The 18,125-nt window shown below is 45.6% G+C and overlaps 2 protein-coding genes across 5 annotated transcripts; one reads left to right on the top strand and one right to left on the bottom strand.

The window, feature by feature from the left end:
• The first annotated feature begins 1,751 nt into the window (after positions 1 to 1,751).
• LOC120446498 (protein kinase C, eye isozyme) lies at positions 1,752 to 4,783 on the top strand. Its single transcript, XM_039627506.1, has 11 exons — positions 1,752 to 2,112; positions 2,285 to 2,316; positions 2,368 to 2,562; positions 2,624 to 2,752; positions 2,814 to 2,970; positions 3,032 to 3,260; positions 3,316 to 3,713; positions 3,783 to 3,984; positions 4,043 to 4,231; positions 4,289 to 4,429; positions 4,491 to 4,783. Exons 1-11 carry the CDS (start codon positions 1,835 to 1,837, stop codon positions 4,641 to 4,643), a joined length of 2,103 nt encoding a protein of 700 aa, XP_039483440.1. The 5' UTR covers positions 1,752 to 1,834; the 3' UTR covers positions 4,644 to 4,783.
• A 1,025-nt stretch (positions 4,784 to 5,808) lies between these two features.
• LOC120446267 lies at positions 5,809 to 17,223 on the bottom strand. Of its 4 annotated transcripts, XM_039627145.2 has the most exons (18): positions 17,069 to 17,223; positions 15,822 to 15,881; positions 15,156 to 15,316; positions 14,786 to 15,097; positions 14,348 to 14,518; positions 14,189 to 14,280; positions 13,844 to 13,991; positions 13,088 to 13,507; positions 11,469 to 11,648; positions 11,079 to 11,225; positions 10,845 to 10,998; positions 10,627 to 10,784; positions 9,990 to 10,110; positions 7,316 to 7,387; positions 6,590 to 7,129; positions 6,247 to 6,510; positions 6,090 to 6,187; positions 5,821 to 6,033 (listed from the first exon to the last, which is right to left on the bottom strand). In XM_039627145.2, exons 1-18 carry the CDS (start codon positions 17,127 to 17,129, stop codon positions 5,851 to 5,853), a joined length of 3,342 nt encoding a protein of 1,113 aa, XP_039483079.1. In that variant the 5' UTR covers positions 17,130 to 17,223; the 3' UTR covers positions 5,821 to 5,850. The 4 variants fall into 4 exon arrangements, 3 of the variants coding, with proteins under 3 accessions (XP_039483077.1, XP_039483079.1, XP_039483078.1); XR_005615838.1 differs by lacking the exons at positions 5,821 to 6,033; positions 6,090 to 6,187; positions 6,247 to 6,510; ... (7 more) ...; positions 15,822 to 15,881; positions 17,069 to 17,223 and adding an exon at positions 7,678 to 9,192 and having other exon boundaries at positions 11,469 to 11,876; XM_039627144.2 differs by lacking the exons at positions 5,821 to 6,033; positions 6,090 to 6,187; positions 6,247 to 6,510; ... (6 more) ...; positions 11,469 to 11,648; positions 13,844 to 13,991 and having other exon boundaries at positions 13,352 to 13,507; positions 17,069 to 17,197.
• Between the last annotated feature and the right edge of the window lie 902 nt (positions 17,224 to 18,125).

The following is an 18,125-nucleotide window of genomic DNA, read 5'->3' as shown; positions in this document are numbered from 1 at the left end:
GACGTAAATTGAAAGCCAAAGCTGCCACGGCAACGAAATCTATTTGCAATTCCCTCCGCTCGCCGAAAACCCCTTGTCAATGCCTTTCAACCGACAGGTGTGCAGTTCTGTAGTTCTGGTTCTGGGCAATCTGCGAGTGCATATTTGTCGACTCACTGAGTGCACTTCTGAGATACAGATACGCGTGCCGCTGTGCAGATACTTAGATACTCATACTTTGACTTGGACCTGCTCTAATGGCATTTTTCCCCGACAAAGGTCCTACATTTCCGCTTTAATGCATTTTCCAACCCATTTCATCGCTGCTTTTGGTAGCGTTTTTAGTTGTTTCAGCTTGGATTTCAGCAGCTAACCGCTTTTATTTTGTTTGCCTTCGCCAGCGTATGTCCTTCTGTGTCCTGTGTGCACTTTGTGCTCAATTCTGCGTTTTCTATTTCTATTTTTAGCCCTGCACTGAAAGCCAGCTGGTATGCAGAGGCGGCGTATAAAAGGGGGGACTTATTTTACGGAAAACGTGCCCTGCCAGCAATTGCATAAATTAATCAAAACTGCCACACAGTATAAATACTCAATCGACAATAGTACCACACACACACACACACACACACCCGCATACACACAAACTTCCGCACATCAGCATTTTCCCAACGCCCTTCGCCCACTTTTCCACTTTTCCACGTTTATACGTTTATTGCATTGACGTCACAACTGCAGTTGTCCGGAGCAATGCCTCCGATGATGATTATGTTTGTCTTCTGGCCAGGTAAGCACCTTCTTGACCTTACCCAAGCTGTTTACACTTATCGCTGGTAAGGGCCCAAAGACGAGAGTACTTGCCACTCAGCTTTCAGTTGGTCCTCTTCCCTTGGGTCCTCCGTTCGATTGACGGGCTGCCGTCGAGTGGTTGGCTCTGGGAAACAATTGCGATGGGGGCTAACCAAACTGGGCTAACTGAATCAGCGTGGAGCATGGGAAGATGAGTGCTGATTACTCAGGAAGTGGAAATGGTTGCGTAGCAACTTGGGTACAACCAATCGGGACTAGTAATGCACTTAATATGCTTGAGACATCGCTTTCATCGTTATGGACGAACTAAAATAGTTACGAGCAATGAAAATACCTGGAATCTTGCTAAAAACATTTCTTAATTCTTTAACACAGTTTTACGCTAATTAAGGGATAATTTAATTAGGGAAATGATTTAAAAAACGTTTTTAATCATTTATAAAAAAGCTCTAAAGTTATAAAATATAATTCAATTTGTTATGTGCACTATTAAAATGTAATGCAAAATGACCATTTAGAAAGTTTGCTGTTTATTCATTAATATTTTATTATCACCTTACCTTTTTTACATGTGCAGAAATAAATATACCCGTTACTTGTGCAGTAAAAGGGTATACTAGATTTGTTGAAAAGTTTGTGGCAGGAAGAAGAAAGGGTTTTTGACCATAATTAGTATATATAAAAATGTATTGATCAAGATCAATAGCCGAGTTGATGATGAATGTCAAGATCCCGGGAACTATAAAAATATACTTGGATATTGGAGGTTGCTTTAAGCTAGGAACTAAAATTAATACACTTCTGGGAAATTATTGAATGAAATCAGTTCTTTATGTACTATAGCATGAAAGGGTAGTAGTTCATGTGCAGAACTGTGTGTCATTTGCTCGCCTTCGCCTTTGCGTGTGCACTTTGTTGGCTTCCAAGTTGTTTCTTTTAGGGCCTCCACCTGACCGACCGGGTCAGTTTCTAGACGGGCTTGAAACCGTGCGGTCTGAGTCAGCTATTTCACTCCACTCGCTATCCAATTCGCTGATATTATCTCCTGATGGCTGCGGCTGCTGTTGCCACACCGGGAGCCACCGTGCTCTCACCCTCGGCGCCCAGTGCTGCTCCAGGGGCCAAGGCTCCCCCGGCTGGAGCTGGCAAGGGTCCAGGAAACCTACTGGAGATCACTGGCGAGGCAAACATCGTCAACTATATGAAGAATCGGCTGAGGAAGGGTGCGATGAAGCGAAAGGGTCTGGAAATGGTCAATGGTCATCGCTTTGGAGTGAGATTCTTTAAGAATCCAACCTACTGCGGTCATTGCAAGGATTTCATCTGGTGAGTAATTCCGTTTTCGATTTTTTACTCGCATTTCGGCGTTCACATCGTTAATTTAATTAGTGCATTCGCTGCTGACACACTTTTCGTTGTTTTTTCTGTATTTTTGCTGTATTTTTTCGCTTCTCTTCCGTTTCGCATTGTTGCATTCACGGATTCGTGCCGGGATTAGGGGCTTTGGCAAGCAAGGTTTTCAATGCGAGGGTAGGTAGCAAAGTTTTCATTTCAAATCATTTGATAATTTTATTTACGTAGAGTGCCGCTTTAACATTCACCAGAAGTGTTGCAAGTTCGTGGTGTTCAAGTGTCCTGGCAAGGACACGGACTTCGATGCCGACTGCGCCAAGGTGAAGCACGGCTGGATATCCACCACCTACACCACACCGACATTCTGCGACGAGTGCGGACTTCTGCTCCATGGAGTCGCCCATCAGGGCGTCAAGTGCGAGAGTAAATTCCGGAATAAGCTCGAGCCTTATATCCTTTCAAGCTATTAACCCAAATATTTCAGATTGCAACCTCAATGTGCATCACGCCTGCCAGGAGACAGTGCCACCGATGTGTGGTGCGGACATCAGCGAGGTGAGGGGTAAACTGCTGCTCTACGTGGAGCTTAAGGGCAATAACTTGAAAGTTGATAGTAAGTTATCACTCAAAGTTTATGCAGCCACATAAAAATGAATGATTCTTTCATTTCGCAGTCAAGGAGGCGGCTAACCTCATTCCCATGGATACGAACGGGTTTAGCGATCCCTATATTGCAGTCCAAATGCATCCGGACCGGTCGGGCCGCACCAAGAAGAAGACCAAGACCATTCAGAAAAACCTCAATCCAGTCTTCAACGAGACTTTTACATTGTAACATTTTAGAACGCCTCAATTAATTCGCTAACTAGACCAATACTTTCCTTCATCGTAGCGAGTTGCAGCCTCAGGATCGTGACAAGCGTTTGCTGATCGAGGTCTGGGATTGGGATCGCACTTCTCGCAATGACTTCATGGGATCGTTCTCGTTCAGCCTGGAGGAGCTGCAAAAGGAGCCAGTGGATGGCTGGTACAAGTTCCTCTCGCAAGTGGAGGGTGAACATTATAATATACCCTGTGTGGATGCCTTCAATGATATAGCTCGCTTACGCGATGAAGTTAGGGTAAGTGATTGGCCCGCCACATAAATAATATTATATTACTTATTATGATTGTCAGCATGATCGTCGTCCAAATGAAAAGCGTCGCATGGACAATAAGGACATGCCGCATAACATGAGCAAACGCGATATGATACGAGCTGCTGACTTCAACTTTGTCAAAGTTATTGGCAAGGGATCCTTTGGCAAGGTCCTGCTGGCCGAGCGTCGTGGCACTGATGAGCTGTATGCCGTGAAGGTCCTGCGAAAGGATGTCATTATCCAAACGGACGACATGGAGCTGCCCATGAATGAGAAGAGAATTCTAGCCCTATCCGGACGACCACCTTTCCTTGTCTCCATGCACTCATGTTTCCAGACCATGGACCGATTGTTCTTCGTAATGGAGTACTGTAAGGGTGGAGATCTTATGTATCATATGCAGCAGTATGGCAGGTTCAAGGAGTCGGTGGCTATGTGAGTCCTACTTTTAATATTCAAGTGCAATATTGTAAGGTCCTATATATGTATATATCATTTGCTTAGTTTTTACGCTGTTGAAGTGGCGATTGCCCTGTTTTTCCTTCACGAGCGTGATATTATCTATAGAGATCTGAAGCTGGATAACATTTTGCTGGATGGTGAGGGACACGTTAAGCTGGTGGACTTTGGGTTGAGCAAAGAGGGCGTTACCGAGCGTCAGGCTACACGCACTTTTTGTGGCACTCCGAATTATATGGCTCCCGAAGTAATTAATCCGGTGTATATACGACCAAAAAATATACGAAAATACGAAATAATTCCAGATTGTTAGCTACGATCCGTACTCCATCGCCGCTGACTGGTGGTCTTTTGGTGTATTACTGTTCGAATTTATGGCAGGCCAGGCACCATTTGAAGGAGATGATGATAACGCTGTCTTTAGGAACATCAAGGACAAGAAGGCTGTGTTCCCCAAGCATTTCAGCGTGGAGGCCATGGATATAATAACGAGCGTAAGTGTGACACTTAAACAACATCAGAATCTATTGGTATAGTTTTACATTCCAAAGTTCCTGACCAAGAAGCCGAATAATAGATTGGGTGCAGGGCGCTATGCCAAACAGGAGATTACCACGCATCCTTTCTTTCGGAATGTGGACTGGGATAAGGCAGAGGCTTGCGAAATGGAGCCACCCATTAAACCGAAGATTGTAAGTTAAATCAGAACCCCTACTGGGCAATCATTTCATTGTAGTCTCGGGAATATTTCAGAAACATCGCAAGGATATAAGCAACTTCGACGATGCCTTTACCAAGGAGAAGACGGACTTAACTCCCACGGACAAGCTTTTCATGATGAATCTGGACCAGAACGATTTTATCGGATTCTCCTTCATGAATCCCGAGTTTATAACTATTATTTAAGAAGTTCTAAAAAAGCTTTGAGAAAAGTTTATAGACTTTCTCAAAAGCGTAGGCTTTTTGCAAGTTGACTTACTGAAATTTATTTATTGTACCCTTCGCTAAAAGCGTTCTGAATGTTCATTAAAGCTTTGAAGTTTAAAGCTGGTGGCTTTCTCTCTTTTAAGATAAAGCTTTTTAACACTAAGATTTACATTTCCTGTGAATCCCAGAGTAATGATTTAACGTTAATTGGCCCTTCTAGACTACGGGAATAATGTTTTGTGTTGCTAATAAACATATCTAACTATGTCTATCCATACTTTTTTGATTTTCGAAAAAAAAAAAATTTTACAAATTTTTGAATTTTTGATAAGGGGTACCATCATCAAAATTTAAGAAAAATGGCAAAAAATTACATTTTCCTTTTTTAAGCACATGTGGATAGGAAATTTTTTTACGAATTCAAAGAGGTATGGCATTTCACGTTTAGACAACTATTTTTACTGCTATCGGAAAAAAACGGATTCTTTTTTATAAAGAAATCGAAAAAAAATTTACCTTCAAAAATGGCCTCCAATTAATTAAATTAAAACCAATAATAAATATCCTTTGAAAAATCTTACATTTTTACATAAAATCTACATTGGTTAATATTAATTCTACATGAAGGTCTACAAAACCAAAATCGATTTTTGAACAGTTTAAATTTATATGTTTATTATCAAAACCTAGTGCAATCAGTTAGGATAAGCTGCATGAACCTGTTCACAACCAAATTTTGTCAGTTTTCAAGTTTCTTTTATGTTAAAAATTTAAATTTATAATGTTGTCGAAATCTAAATTTCTCTAGGGGGTGAGACATGCGTCGTCAGTGGGGGTATGTTGTGTGAAGTGTAGCATACTTGTAGGGATCATCTTTAATGTAAGCTGGTCATTCATTGGTAGTCAAGGTAGGGTGGGCGTCGACATCTTATCACTTGCTGTCGTAAGAAGTTGCTATGTCCTTGTTGTCCTTAGTCCTGTCGGTATTTAGTCCCATAGCCCGTTTGTTTGCGGAGATCAGTCCTAGCACGCCAATTAAATATGTGATTTATTATCTACCCATTGATTGAAAACCCATTGAACATGACCGGAAATCCCAATCTGCATATTTCTATATATACTCGTATATTATCTATATACTTGTACTTTATTGATCTACACTATACATATCGCTTAATCCGATTCCTCAGCGGCTCTCCTCCTCCTCCTCCTGCAGGCGTAGTATGTCCGCTTTGTTAATGAAGTAATAGCTTGGCTGTCGTCCTTTCAGATCCTTAGCGGTTCGCTTGGCCCCGTTCTGAATCAAAATCCGACTTACACTCTCCAGCGCATTGGTGCCCATGGCGTAATGCAGAACAGTCCGTTCCAACTGGAAACTCAACATATTTAGATATAAAGTTTAAAGAATTGGTTTAGGTTACTTACATTATCTGGGATTTTCAAAGCCTCGGGACAGATTTTCGCCAAGTGCTGAACCATTTCCTCGGACTCCCTCAGCACGGCTATGTGCAGGGCGGTTCGACCTATAGTTGATTGGGATGAGTTCTGGGAAATCTTTCTAACTTTAGAAGATCACACATACCATAATAATTCTTGGTTCTTATCAGCCACTTGGCATTGGCAACATTGGTCAGCTCCACCACTCGCTCCATGTTGTTTTCCCTGATCATTTGATGGAGCTCTTCGCGAGCTTCCTCCAATCCCCGAAGGTTGGCCAGGAACTCACCAAGAGCCCCGTTTTGTCGGGACTGCACCACATCTATTATGGACTGACCATTTTCGTCCTCGATATCCAGGATGTGATCGTAGCCTTGCAGAGCGAGTTGTTCGAAAGGTTCGACGTCGCCTAGTTTGCAAAATAATAGTTTATAGTTAAAGTTAGTTATAGTTATAGTTATAGTTATGGAAGGACATTGTAAACCTACCAATAACTGCCTGTGCCATGACATATCGGTCGATCTCGGCCGCATTGTTTGGCTGATTCGCTTGGAGCGAAACATCTCTAGCAGTTCGGTATAGCTCATCCCGGTATGTGATGTCAATGCCCGACTCCTCAATCAGAGTGTAGAGAGCTCCTCTGCGATGGGAGCGGGCACAGGCGAAGTGGAGCATACTCTGGCCGTGCTCATCCCGCTCCTCCATGTGCTGCACGGCCAGAGCTCCTTCTGCATCCTCCTCCTCGGCCAGGGATCGTGCATCCAGCTCGATGAGATCCGCATTGGTGGGAGCAGGACCGTTGCGTGTGTTGCCCAATCTCTGGTTCGAGCTGGCATTCGACTTGACCAATGCCAGGGTGGAGGTGGAACTGGTACTGGCCTTGCTGCTACCCGAGTGAACTTGGACCTCGGTCATGGGCTTGCGGTCGCCCATGAAGTGCTGCAGGTAGTTGGTCAGATAGGCGACGGGATCTCTGGGTCGCTTGTTGGCTATTTCAGTGAGGGCCTTGATCAAAGGATCGGCGAGAGCTGATGGGGAGAAAGAGTATTTATCAAGTATTGATCCTTTCTTAAGAGCAGCTTATATAAGTTAGAAAACTCCAGGGTCCAGCCAACTAGTGCTTCAGTTTACTTCAAGTACCGCATTAAGCATATGAACTTAACTTAGGGGAACTTAGCCACTTTCTTATCTAAAATCTTTATCTAAATACTTACAATCAGCCAGGTATTTTCCCTGCTCCGTCTTGAAGATGGGATTGGCCTGAAAGCTCACTGGCTGCGCCTGACCTGTGTGGAAAACAAGCTGGATTAGTCACTCCAATGGCCAATGGATATCTGCAGTCACACTCAGTGGATCGAGTCCCAGTAATCTATGTACACAAAGCGAAAGGGGAGCATTTTTTCGGGCGGTAGGGGAGTTAAACGAGTCAAACGAAGATGAGGATGCCGATGGTTGAACTCAAGAGACTTTGCAAATAATATTGTAATCGAGACAAGTACACAGTCTTCGGGCAAGACACGGGTACGGATACGGATACGGATACGACTATGAAGGTGTAACTCAAAGCAGAACTTACGATTGCGGATTAACCTTAAACGCAGCGAAAGCGGAGGAGATTTTAGATGAGGGCACGTGGCAGGTATCAGTCAAATTTAGCATATGTATTAAGGGACTTAATGTGCTGAGGTAAACTTTTTATTGTATTTGGTATGTACATTGAGCTGGTATGTAGGTAGTGCTTTCTTCTAGTTGCGATCCACGATGCTGTTCTTCTTGCGCTTGAAGATCTTCACCAGCATGGTGGCAATGTGCTTGGAGTTCGTCAGCGACATGTCCTTCTCTAGAGAAAGGATATTGGTGACAGCAGTGCAGTAGTCCTGGAAAAGCACATACTCCACCACGCCCATGCTCTGCATGTTGACAAGACGCACGGTGAGTTTTGATAGGCGATTGGTCACCATGCTCAGTCCGCGCACGGAACACAAGTGCCGCAGGTTGTCCATCTCCTTCATCAGATTGGTTAGCTTCACTATGGTGGTCATTTTGAGTCCGGTGCCCAAGTAACTGGGCCTGGACTGAAGGTAACCCAAGAGGTAGCTCTCCTTGAAGTGCAATTGCGTTTCCAGATAGGATATGGCTCTTCCCACTCTCGTGTAAGCAGCACCCATATCCGCGGGCTCCTTGCTGCTGCTCGTGGAGATTATCCTCAAGTGCTCCTGGCAATTGAGCCACACAGCCAAATTGTTGGCCGAATTGACAAAGACACCCCTGCCATATGGCCACAGAGCTCCATTGAAGGCTGTTGACTCGGCAGCCTGCACCAGATCCTTGGTATCTAGGAGGGGAATCATCAGACCCAGGCTACTCAGCATCATCGTGACCTCCGAGTCGGGTTCCACGAGTTCGGTCATGGTGTAATAGTTTCCCGAATCCGTTTCGCCAATGGCATCCGCAAAGTGGGTGGTAAATATCTTGCTCATCATCAGGCGTTCCGCTTGCTCCAGTTGGCCAATGGTGAGATTGAGTGGTAGCTCCAACTGATCCAGATTCCTGGAGACTTCGACCAAACAGCGGGTGACCAGCAGTGAGTCATCGTCAAAGACAAAAGCCGCCGTGTTCAGCCTTTCCCCATTGTCCATGGGAAAATAGGCGAGTCGCGGTTGCGGCTTGAAATCAGCATCGATGCTCAGGCAATGCATGTCCTTAAGCAACGGCACCAGAAACTCTTGGAACACCACAAACACATCGAAATCTGGGGCTATTATCCCACAGTTGATGTCCTCCTCCAGGTGGCGCGCCTTCGAAGTTTTCCGCATCGCTGGCCACAGGACATCAAACAGATTGTGATCGAGACGCGTCTGTCGGCGCTTGATTTTCTCGTAGACACCGCGCTTGAGGAATCGACTCAGATAGCTGGTCACCGAAAGCTGCAGCGAGGATGCACTCAAGGGCTTGCGATGGGATAGAGCCGATGCCGTGGTGCCGCTCAGCAGTTTACCCGATTCCGTAATGACGCTATAGCAGCGCTCCAAGGTCCGTGAGATTTCGCCATCCTCTAGCTCCCGCCGGGCACTGTACAGATCGTCGGGCACTGCTCATGGTTATCCGGAGCAGCATAGATGATAATTTATTTGTTTTGGGTTTGGACGGTTATCAATCAACACATAGTAACACACAGTAAGACACCAAAGCGTAGACAGAGACACAGATGCATATACGAACACCGAGACCATGACGGATACGGATACGGATGAAAGGATAGCCGGGTTGGGTGATCGAGAAAAAAAGGCGCTGGTGCTGGGCTGGTGGTATGTTGTGTTTTTTTTTTTGTCTACATACCGAATATTTCATCAATGTTGCCAATGATTTCGTTGAAAAATTCATTGCGATTTCCCTCCATTTCAACGGGCAGCCCGAACACGAGTATCCAACACGTATACGCAGTGTGTGCACGGTGCGACCGAAAATCGATGACTGACTTGGCCAAAGCTCGCGTCGAGTTCGGTTAGCCCCTGGGCCGCAGTTTATAGCCCATCATTCCCACTACCACTGTGGGTAGTCCCACTCCCAATTCAACTGTTTGACTTGGCAAACAAATGTATTTAATTATTTCGGTTTACCCACGGTGTGCGCGCGCGTGTGTGTGTGTGTACGTGTGTGGGCAGCGAAAGCGAGTGTGAAAACAAAACGCCACTAAAGCCACGAGCAAAGCAAAGCAAAGCGGCATGGCATAGCGCTATCTGGAGCGGGTGAAATGGGTGGGTGGTAGAATGGGTGGTTGGTGGGTGGACTTGATGTGGTTGGTAGTGCCTGGTGAACGGTCAAGTTAGAACAGCACTGGAACAGCTGCCCGGTGGCTCATGGCTCATGGCCCCCCGGTGTCCTTACCCTGGTCATTGAGCAACTGGTTCTCCAGTTCCTCCGCACCGAAAATATTCAGCAGCTCGGTGTAGTTGAGAATGTTTTTCGCCTTGTCCTTGTCCAGGTAAAACTCGGCCGAGTGGCCCAGCTGCGTGTGTTTGGTTATTGAATTTTAAATCAAACTCCGTTCATTATTTACATCGTCCTAATCACATATGTATGGCTTATTGATTCCACACTGCTGCAGACATTTGACATTTGAAAGTCAAGAGGGCCAATCAGTTGGGCCTTGGCCCACTTTCGATTTCGGTTTTGTGGTCAGCAGTTTTAAAACAATTTCCATTTGTCATTTCTTATGCTATTGGGTCGACTACAGCTGCTTTTATTCCCAATAAACTGGTAACTAAACTGTGCCCTTCATCGTTTATTAAGGTATTGTATTACATTTATACGTTCTCTGTTATTAGCCTAATTTGGGAATACTATTGAAGTAAGTGGGTTATTATGGAAAATGTATTACCATTCGAGCTAACTTTAGAATTCTTTCAAAATAAGTAAGCAGAATCAAATGACAGGAGGCTTGGCTTCAATAAATGTTGTTTTTTTTACTATCAAAGTATGCTTCATATATTTTACAACAGCACCCCTCTCAATTTAAACTCACCTTGTCCAGTGCCTTGGGATTGGCGCCCAACTGCAGGAGCATGTTGTAGAAATGGCCATTGTCCTTAATTGTGGCTGCGTAATGAAGCGGCGTGCGTCCGTCATTATCCGTAATTGTCATGGTCTCCGGAAAGCGGGACGCCAAGTACCGAACGATATCTAAGCGGGGTGAATTCTCGGGCTGAACCAATCATATAAATAGAATCCGGGCGGACTTACCCGTGTGGCCAAAGAGTACGGCCACGTGCAGGGGCGTGGAGCCATTGGGCGATATGTCGTTCTTGGCGATGGCAAACTTCCGGCGATCCAGAGCCTGCTGCAGTGCCAGCAAACCTCCGTCACGTGCCGCATCGTGCACGCGATGTATTTTCTCCTGCCAGAGCGAAAACATGATGCACGGCGTAATTAGTGGTACTTCCTTCCACTTCGATGGGAACCTTTCGGCTCGCTTACCATATAGCTGGGCACGTTGTTGAGAAAGGCCTGTATTTCCGGTTCCTGCGACTTCAGGCCCACCAGGCTGCCGCCCTCGCCATTCAGCACAATCTCGGCCAGCTGCTCCAAGTCTCCGGACTCCACAATGCGCTTGATGCGCTCATCCTACGGAAAACAGTAAGCAGGTGTCCCATGAGAGGATGAAGACGATTGTCTGGCAAAGACAACAAGGTGCATCATTGAAAGCGCTAAGGGTGATGGTCTTTGGGAAATGGTTCTGGGAATATAAAGAACTCGATGGTTTGCTTTATGAGTGTCGTCTTAGGTGCAAACCCAAAAGAAGCCTGGTGAGCCAGCAACAAAGGGCGATAGATAGATAGACAGATAGATAGGGATAGCATTGTATACTTCATCAACTGCAGTTTGAGACTGAACTGTATAATCCTCGGGTGCACCGTGCACAAAGCCCTCAATGGCCATTGCTGATGTGAGCGACTCATTGCCGTCGTCCTCCGTGGGCTGTGCTCCGCCTCCTGATTGCTGACCCTCCTGCGGATTGGCTTCTTTGCTCTCTGAAGCTATTATATCCTGTTTAAATTTATTGCACCGCTTAAGAATTCATGTTTATATGGCTGTGGCAGTGATTCGGACTTGGCTACAAGGTGCGAAGAGACATAGAAACATTGAACAGGATACGTTTGTTTTTACAAGGACTAAGTGCTGCTACGGTTGACAATGCCAGTTCTGAGCCCATTGAATGTATGTATACCTATAGTTGCGAATTTTGCAACGCAATAAAGAGTGCAATTTCAGACCTTCAATCAGGTAAAGCAATCCAAATTAACTTGTTTCAGGTGTTCACGTAGCGTATACGCAATATCACGCATACGCCACGTTTCCCCGTTTTTATTGAAATGCAGCTGGAAATAGTCATTATAGCTGCCATAAGAACCACCCACTGCTAACTCGCGGGAATGCAACGATTATATATATATACATATATGGTATATTTGCCATATATCAAATATCACATATCTAATGCCTGCAACTGTTTTGACGTTTGCATGTTCAGTTCCCATTCGGATGCACCAACAACTGGATGCCACTGACAGTTGAGAACCGACTCCGCACCCGACTCGACCTCAGAGTCTCCGTCTCCCAGTCGTAATGTTGGGCGTTCGAAAGTGAAAACGAACGACATGGCCTGTACATGTGTACTATTTTGAATACATACATATGTACGGCGGTCGGAATGAGTGCATTATTATAAAGTCTATCTGTGGGTAAACAGCTGCTGATTTTAGGCAATCGATAAGCACAAATTGGGGGCAGACACTGGCATTGATTCGATCTAAGGCAATAACACACACTGAAGTGAAACTGAAAGGGAAACAACGGATATGGATGTGGATGCGGATGCGGAAACGGAAATGGAAATAGAAATAGAAACAAACACACGGATTGTTGTTGGGCAGGTCTCGGGTGCAATAGAAAAACGATAAACAAAAGACACAAGTTGCAGGTTTTGCTTTCCATTTTTAATTGGTTACTGTTACTATAATGAATACGGCTAGATATATTGTTATTCGAAAGGAGAGAACATAACACTTGCTTTACAAAATATATATAAATATGTACGTATGTATATATATAGAGATATATCAAGAATTTTTAGTTTTTGTTTCGGTTTTTTCGGTTATTTCATTATCTAAGCGGGCTTATGCTGAAGTTGATTGCTAAAGTTTCGCATTTTGCTGTTGATTGGGTTGCGGCTGAAGTTGTTGCTGTTGCTGTGGCTCTTGCAGTGGTAAAACAAATTGGTATGAATGGAATTTGAGTGCCTGCTGCAGCAGATTGGTATATTACTTTTCAAATTCAGTTTTTTCTTTTTTTTTTTTGTGGTTTTTTGCGTTTCATTTTAGAGGTTCACACTGAAGAAGGGTAAATGGGTTGAGCAAACGGCACACACAACAAACGTGAATACACTACAAAACGTTTGAGGACACTTAGAGCACGCCCATCTGTACCTCATCGTCGTCGTCGTTCTCGTTATCGTTCTCCGACTCCGGTTCCCTCTCTTCGACGGACATGGCGGCCACTTCCGGATCCGCCTCATCCTCTGCGTTGCTCTCCGGCTCATCCACTGCCTCTAGCTCCTCATGCTCCCCATGCTCCTCATGCTCCACCGGCTCCTCATGCTCTTCTTGCTCTTCTTGCTCCACTTCAGTCTTTTTGTTTCCTTCAAGCTCACTCTCAGTAGCAGACTCCTCAGGCTGCCCCACGTCCACCGTCTCCGTTGGCTGCTCCTCCTCCGGAGTTTCCTCGTGAACTCCGTCGCCATTAGCCAAGATCGCCGCATCTCCACCGCCTCCGCCTCCTTCGTCCTGCCCAACTCCGTTTTCCTCAGCCTCTCCACCTCCATTCGCGCTTACAGCTCTTCCAATATTCTGTAAAAGTAAACAATTGTCGACTGATTGCTTTCCAAGTGATTCAACAGTTTCGCTCTACGGTCCTTCGATCTCAGCCTATATGTACAGCAGGAAATGGTTTATATCTGGCCTCTAAACAAAAAGCGCAAGTGCCGACGGCGAGAGAATGGTGAAGGGAAAAGGCGATTGCCGACAATGGCTTACTTTCACAGAGTCTGCAGCGCCCCAAAAAGCTATTAAATTAAGTTGCAAAACACCGAAAGCCATTCTCAAATTGTGCAAGCAAGCCGCTAACCATCGAAAGCCATACGGAAAATATGGAAAATTATACGAACAGTGGCGGGAGTGACTTACCTCGACTTCGCTCTCTTCGCCATCGCCATCGCCATTGATCGTGTTGAAGGTGGCCGGCGTTTCCGGTCGGCGCTGCAATGGCGAGGCGACTTCCGCTTCCGGTTCCGCATCCGCCTTGGACAGATCGTCATCTTCGTTGGCACTCGTACTGCGATTTCAAAATGCAAAAAATTCTCTCTCAAAGCCATGCCCCATACAAAACACACACGCCACAAACACAAATGAAAAGGGCAGCACAGCATTTTGCCAGCAAATGGCAGCCAAGCGTAAGCGCTCAATCTCAGGGTCTAAGACCCATCAGCCAGCCAGCCACCTAGCCACCCAATCATCTTACCACCCACTTACCCGTCATTGGTGTCCAGCTCCGAGGTGTTCTCAAGGCTGTCGTCCAGCGATTTGCGTCCGTTCACAGACAGCGGCACCTTGATGTCCACTTTCTAGCGGGCGAAACAAGAAGGAGCAGGTGGAATTGGGTATGGGCATGACAAAAAGACACCCACTCACCTTGGAGCTGGCATCGCCAGCAGCTCCATTTTCCACTCCACTCTCGTCGCTCAAGGCCTCCCAATCGGTGGCGCTGTCGGGGGAGACGCGAGGTGCATCCGGCACATAAACCAGGAAGGCGCGCTCGATTTCGTGCGGCTTGTGGCGATAGTAGGAGGGGGTCTTCATTTTCTGAAATTGCCGCAATGAATCATTTTAATTGCCGAACGACACACACTCTAAAGCTATATTCTGTGGGAATTGTATGTGTCAAAACCTAAAATTAGGGTTATTACGAAAGCGTCAAACAGGATCAAACCTTTCACATTACTTATCTTACTATCAGGATCAAACCTTTCACATTACTTATCTTACTGTCTACTATGGTTTGTATTATAAGCTAGGATATCTTTATAGGAACTCACTCCCAATTTAAGGCAACCTTGCCCAAGTACTCACATAGTCGACGGCCTCCTCATCGCAGCCCGCTTGGGTGAGCAGGGTGTAGCATCGCATGTTGTTCTTGGCACTGGCGGCCCAGTGGAGCGGCGTCTTGCCGGTGATGTCCGTCTCGTGGGCGCCCTCGGGCCAAATGCCCACCAGGTACTCCAGCAGCTTGGTGTGGCCCAGTCCGGCCGCCTTGTGGATGATGTTCAAGCCGTTGCCATCCTTGCACGTGACCAGTGCACTGGGCACCGGTGGCTCCAGCTGCGCCTGCACCGTCTCCAGATTGTTGTCGATGACCGCCTGGTGCAGATCCTTGATGGCATTCTGTGCGGTGAAACGAAAGTGAAGGATGAAGTGAAGAATGGGGAAAGGACTTCCTTACCATGACATGGGGAACGGCGGCCAGGAAGCGCTTCACTCGCCCATTGTTGCTGGCCTGTTGGCTCAGTCGGTTGCCCTGCCCCGCCCACAAAATGCGCGTCAGCTTGCCGATGTCCTTCTCGTGAATCCAGATCCTGATGGTGGATAACTTCACCGAGAAATCTATTAGTCGAGAAATTGAAATTGAAAACGTGGAAATTAATTTTCCCAGCCCCCAACCCCCTGTTTCACCCCCACCCGCGACCCGATTGCGATTTCCAATTCATTTTCGCCCTCGTTCGTGCTTGCATGCAATTTGCCGAAAAAGCAGCCAATGAAGCCGAAAAAGAACTGAAAACTAAATTAAAACGAAAATAAATGCACTGAATGTTCAAGTTTGTGAGTACGACTGCGACTACGACTTTGGCTCGCTTAAAGTGGCATTAGTGGAAACTTGAGTCAATTTCCGCTGGCGAAAAGTTTTGCCAACTTGAAATGCCTCAAGGTCGCCGCCGAACTTTTTCGCAGTGGAAAAAGTGGGTAACGCCCCGCAGGTCGTCGTATCAGCATATTAGATCGCCTCCACCCGCTGAATGATTTAGTGGAGCACTTGGAAATCAAACACCTGGATGCGGAAATCGCAATCGAAATCGAAACACCATGCATTGCAATCCCCTCAAATACGCACCTTCGTTGTCCCGACGCTTGCGTCCATTTTGGCCACCCGCCTGTCCATTCATGGGCATCACTGCAAAGGAATTAGACATCCTGGCTTAGATTCGATTCTTTGGCTTCCCGAAAATGTATATTCAAATATAAATGTGACAAGCGTAGCAGTGAGACTCATTTGACTACTTTCTTCTGATTGCTTTCTAATACCTGTAGTTTGTAGTTTGTACTTTTTGCGTCTGGCCAGCTTGAGTCGCGTTGGCAAACTAAACTAATTCTTGGCCAGGTCGAAAGGTGTTGAATTCGGGTCTCTGTGTGCTGTGGTCAAAAGCAAAGGGTCGCAAGGAGGAATAATTGCGTCCTGTTCGCGCACTTCCAACTTCTGACATGAATAAATAACCCAAACTCTGTGTGTGTGTTTGTTTGGGTTATATAAAGCGAAAAGTCAACATTTTCATTAGAGTTCCAGCAAAACAAATATGTGAAAATAGATTCGAACTTGATTAGCATTCCTTGGGGAAGAATTCCAAACAGTTTCGATGGTGCAGCAAAAGCCAAATTTATTTTCCTTTTATTTTGTGGCTTTTTACCAAGGACTTTTCATTATCTCCAACTAGATTTTCGTGAGAAAATGCGCTTAAATTGTTGTAGCATACTTTTAGGTTTACTTGCAAAAAAATTCGCTTGCCTTTGTCTCTCCTTGAATTCAGAGCAATTTACAAAGCATACTTTCAGGATTTTCCATGAAAATAGTTTCCCCTAATGGGAAAATTGTTAGCCAGAAAATTACCATATACTTGTTGGCCTTTTCAACCACATAATTGATGTGTCAAGGTCTTCTATTCTATGGCTATTTTTGATCGGACACCTTGAGGAATAGTTCTAGCACCTTGCCAGCAGTGACATGTGAATTAGTTGGCCGCGGTGAATCATTAAGTTTTCTTTCCATTTCCCAGGCATTTCCCACATACCAAAGCACACACACTCACACGATTTGAGTGGCAATAAAAACTGCTCGAAAGTGCCACGGAAATGGCGCATTAGTGGTTGCCACTTAATGTGGCAATCAACCGCACCGCACAGGATCCCGTGGCATTGTAACTTGTTGAGCTGACACCCTCAACGGCACGCAATATGCAAATTTTGGCCACAAAAAACTACAGAAACTTCTCATCGCCTCTTTGGCTTGGCGTGTTGTCACCACAATTTCCCTCAATTAGGTTGAACGAATATGAATGTATTCACATGTATTCACTGCATACTCACCTTTGGGCGGCGATGAATGGTAGTAGAGTCCCTGGAATCTCCTTCGTCTCTTTGGCGGCATAGTTGTGTTTTCTTTTTTCTTCTATTCACCTGGGGAATTTATTCTGTAATTTAGGCTGAGGAATCACTAGAGTCCGCGACTCTGCACATCGCCCCAGTCGTGATTCATGGATTAAATGTATTCACTTGGCACTGGAAAGAGAGCCCTATTTGGTTTGAAAATGGCACACAATACCCAGGACACTGGATGAACCGCTGTCCTGCCGAGTTCAACGACGTCTGAGTGGACAACTGCACCTGCTCAGCTGGACAACCGGTGAGCTGGACGAATGGGGAACTGGTGAGGTCCTTGCGTGTGTGAATATTGAATGGAAAGTCCGGCAAAAGGTGGGAAAATCGTGGCTTGGGGGCGTACTTGCTTGCAGTCACAACCTGTGTTGCTGCTCACATGTGAGTTTTATGGTTTATTTATTTATTTTACAATTGGCCAGCACTTCTAATGCGCTCCACTTGTTTTGCACTCTGCCAGGACATTGCCTGCGCCGCAGGACTAGTGCCCAAAAAGAGCCGCGATGAAAACAAACCAATTAGCCGCGAATCGATTTTTCCAATTCGAATGGCCATACTATCGAAATGGGCACAATCAAAAAGTTATCACATTCCACTATGGAAAGGAGGTACAGGTCAGAGTGTCCGGCTCGAAGGTCCTTGAGCCAGGACAGCACGTGCTACCAGTGGATGAGTAATGCTACTGATACGCACTTGCGTGCGGTCAAAATTTTAAGACCCACTTGACACAGTTTTCCCCTTGGAGCTGCGCAAGTGGCCTTCAAGGTTTTTCGTCACTCCTGCCACCAAAATTGGGAAAGCCGCTGACCTAAATTTTAATAGTTCCCAAATGGGCTATGAAAATGTCAATGCCAATTAGTCGGGGTCTTAACCTAATTGCCTGGATGTTATATGTATCTTCAAATTCACAGTCAGGATGGCACTTAAAAGCGATCTATGCATTATTCATTGGGGCACTGCACTTGGGTGCACTGAACTGCAAAGGATG

This window comes from Drosophila santomea, chromosome 2R (assembly GCF_016746245.2).
Source record: "Drosophila santomea strain STO CAGO 1482 chromosome 2R, Prin_Dsan_1.1, whole genome shotgun sequence".
Lineage (NCBI taxonomy): Eukaryota > Metazoa > Arthropoda > Insecta > Diptera > Drosophilidae > Drosophila > Drosophila santomea.
The sequence above is the reverse complement of the archived record's forward strand: the minus strand, read 5'-3'. Positions and strand labels throughout refer to the sequence as shown.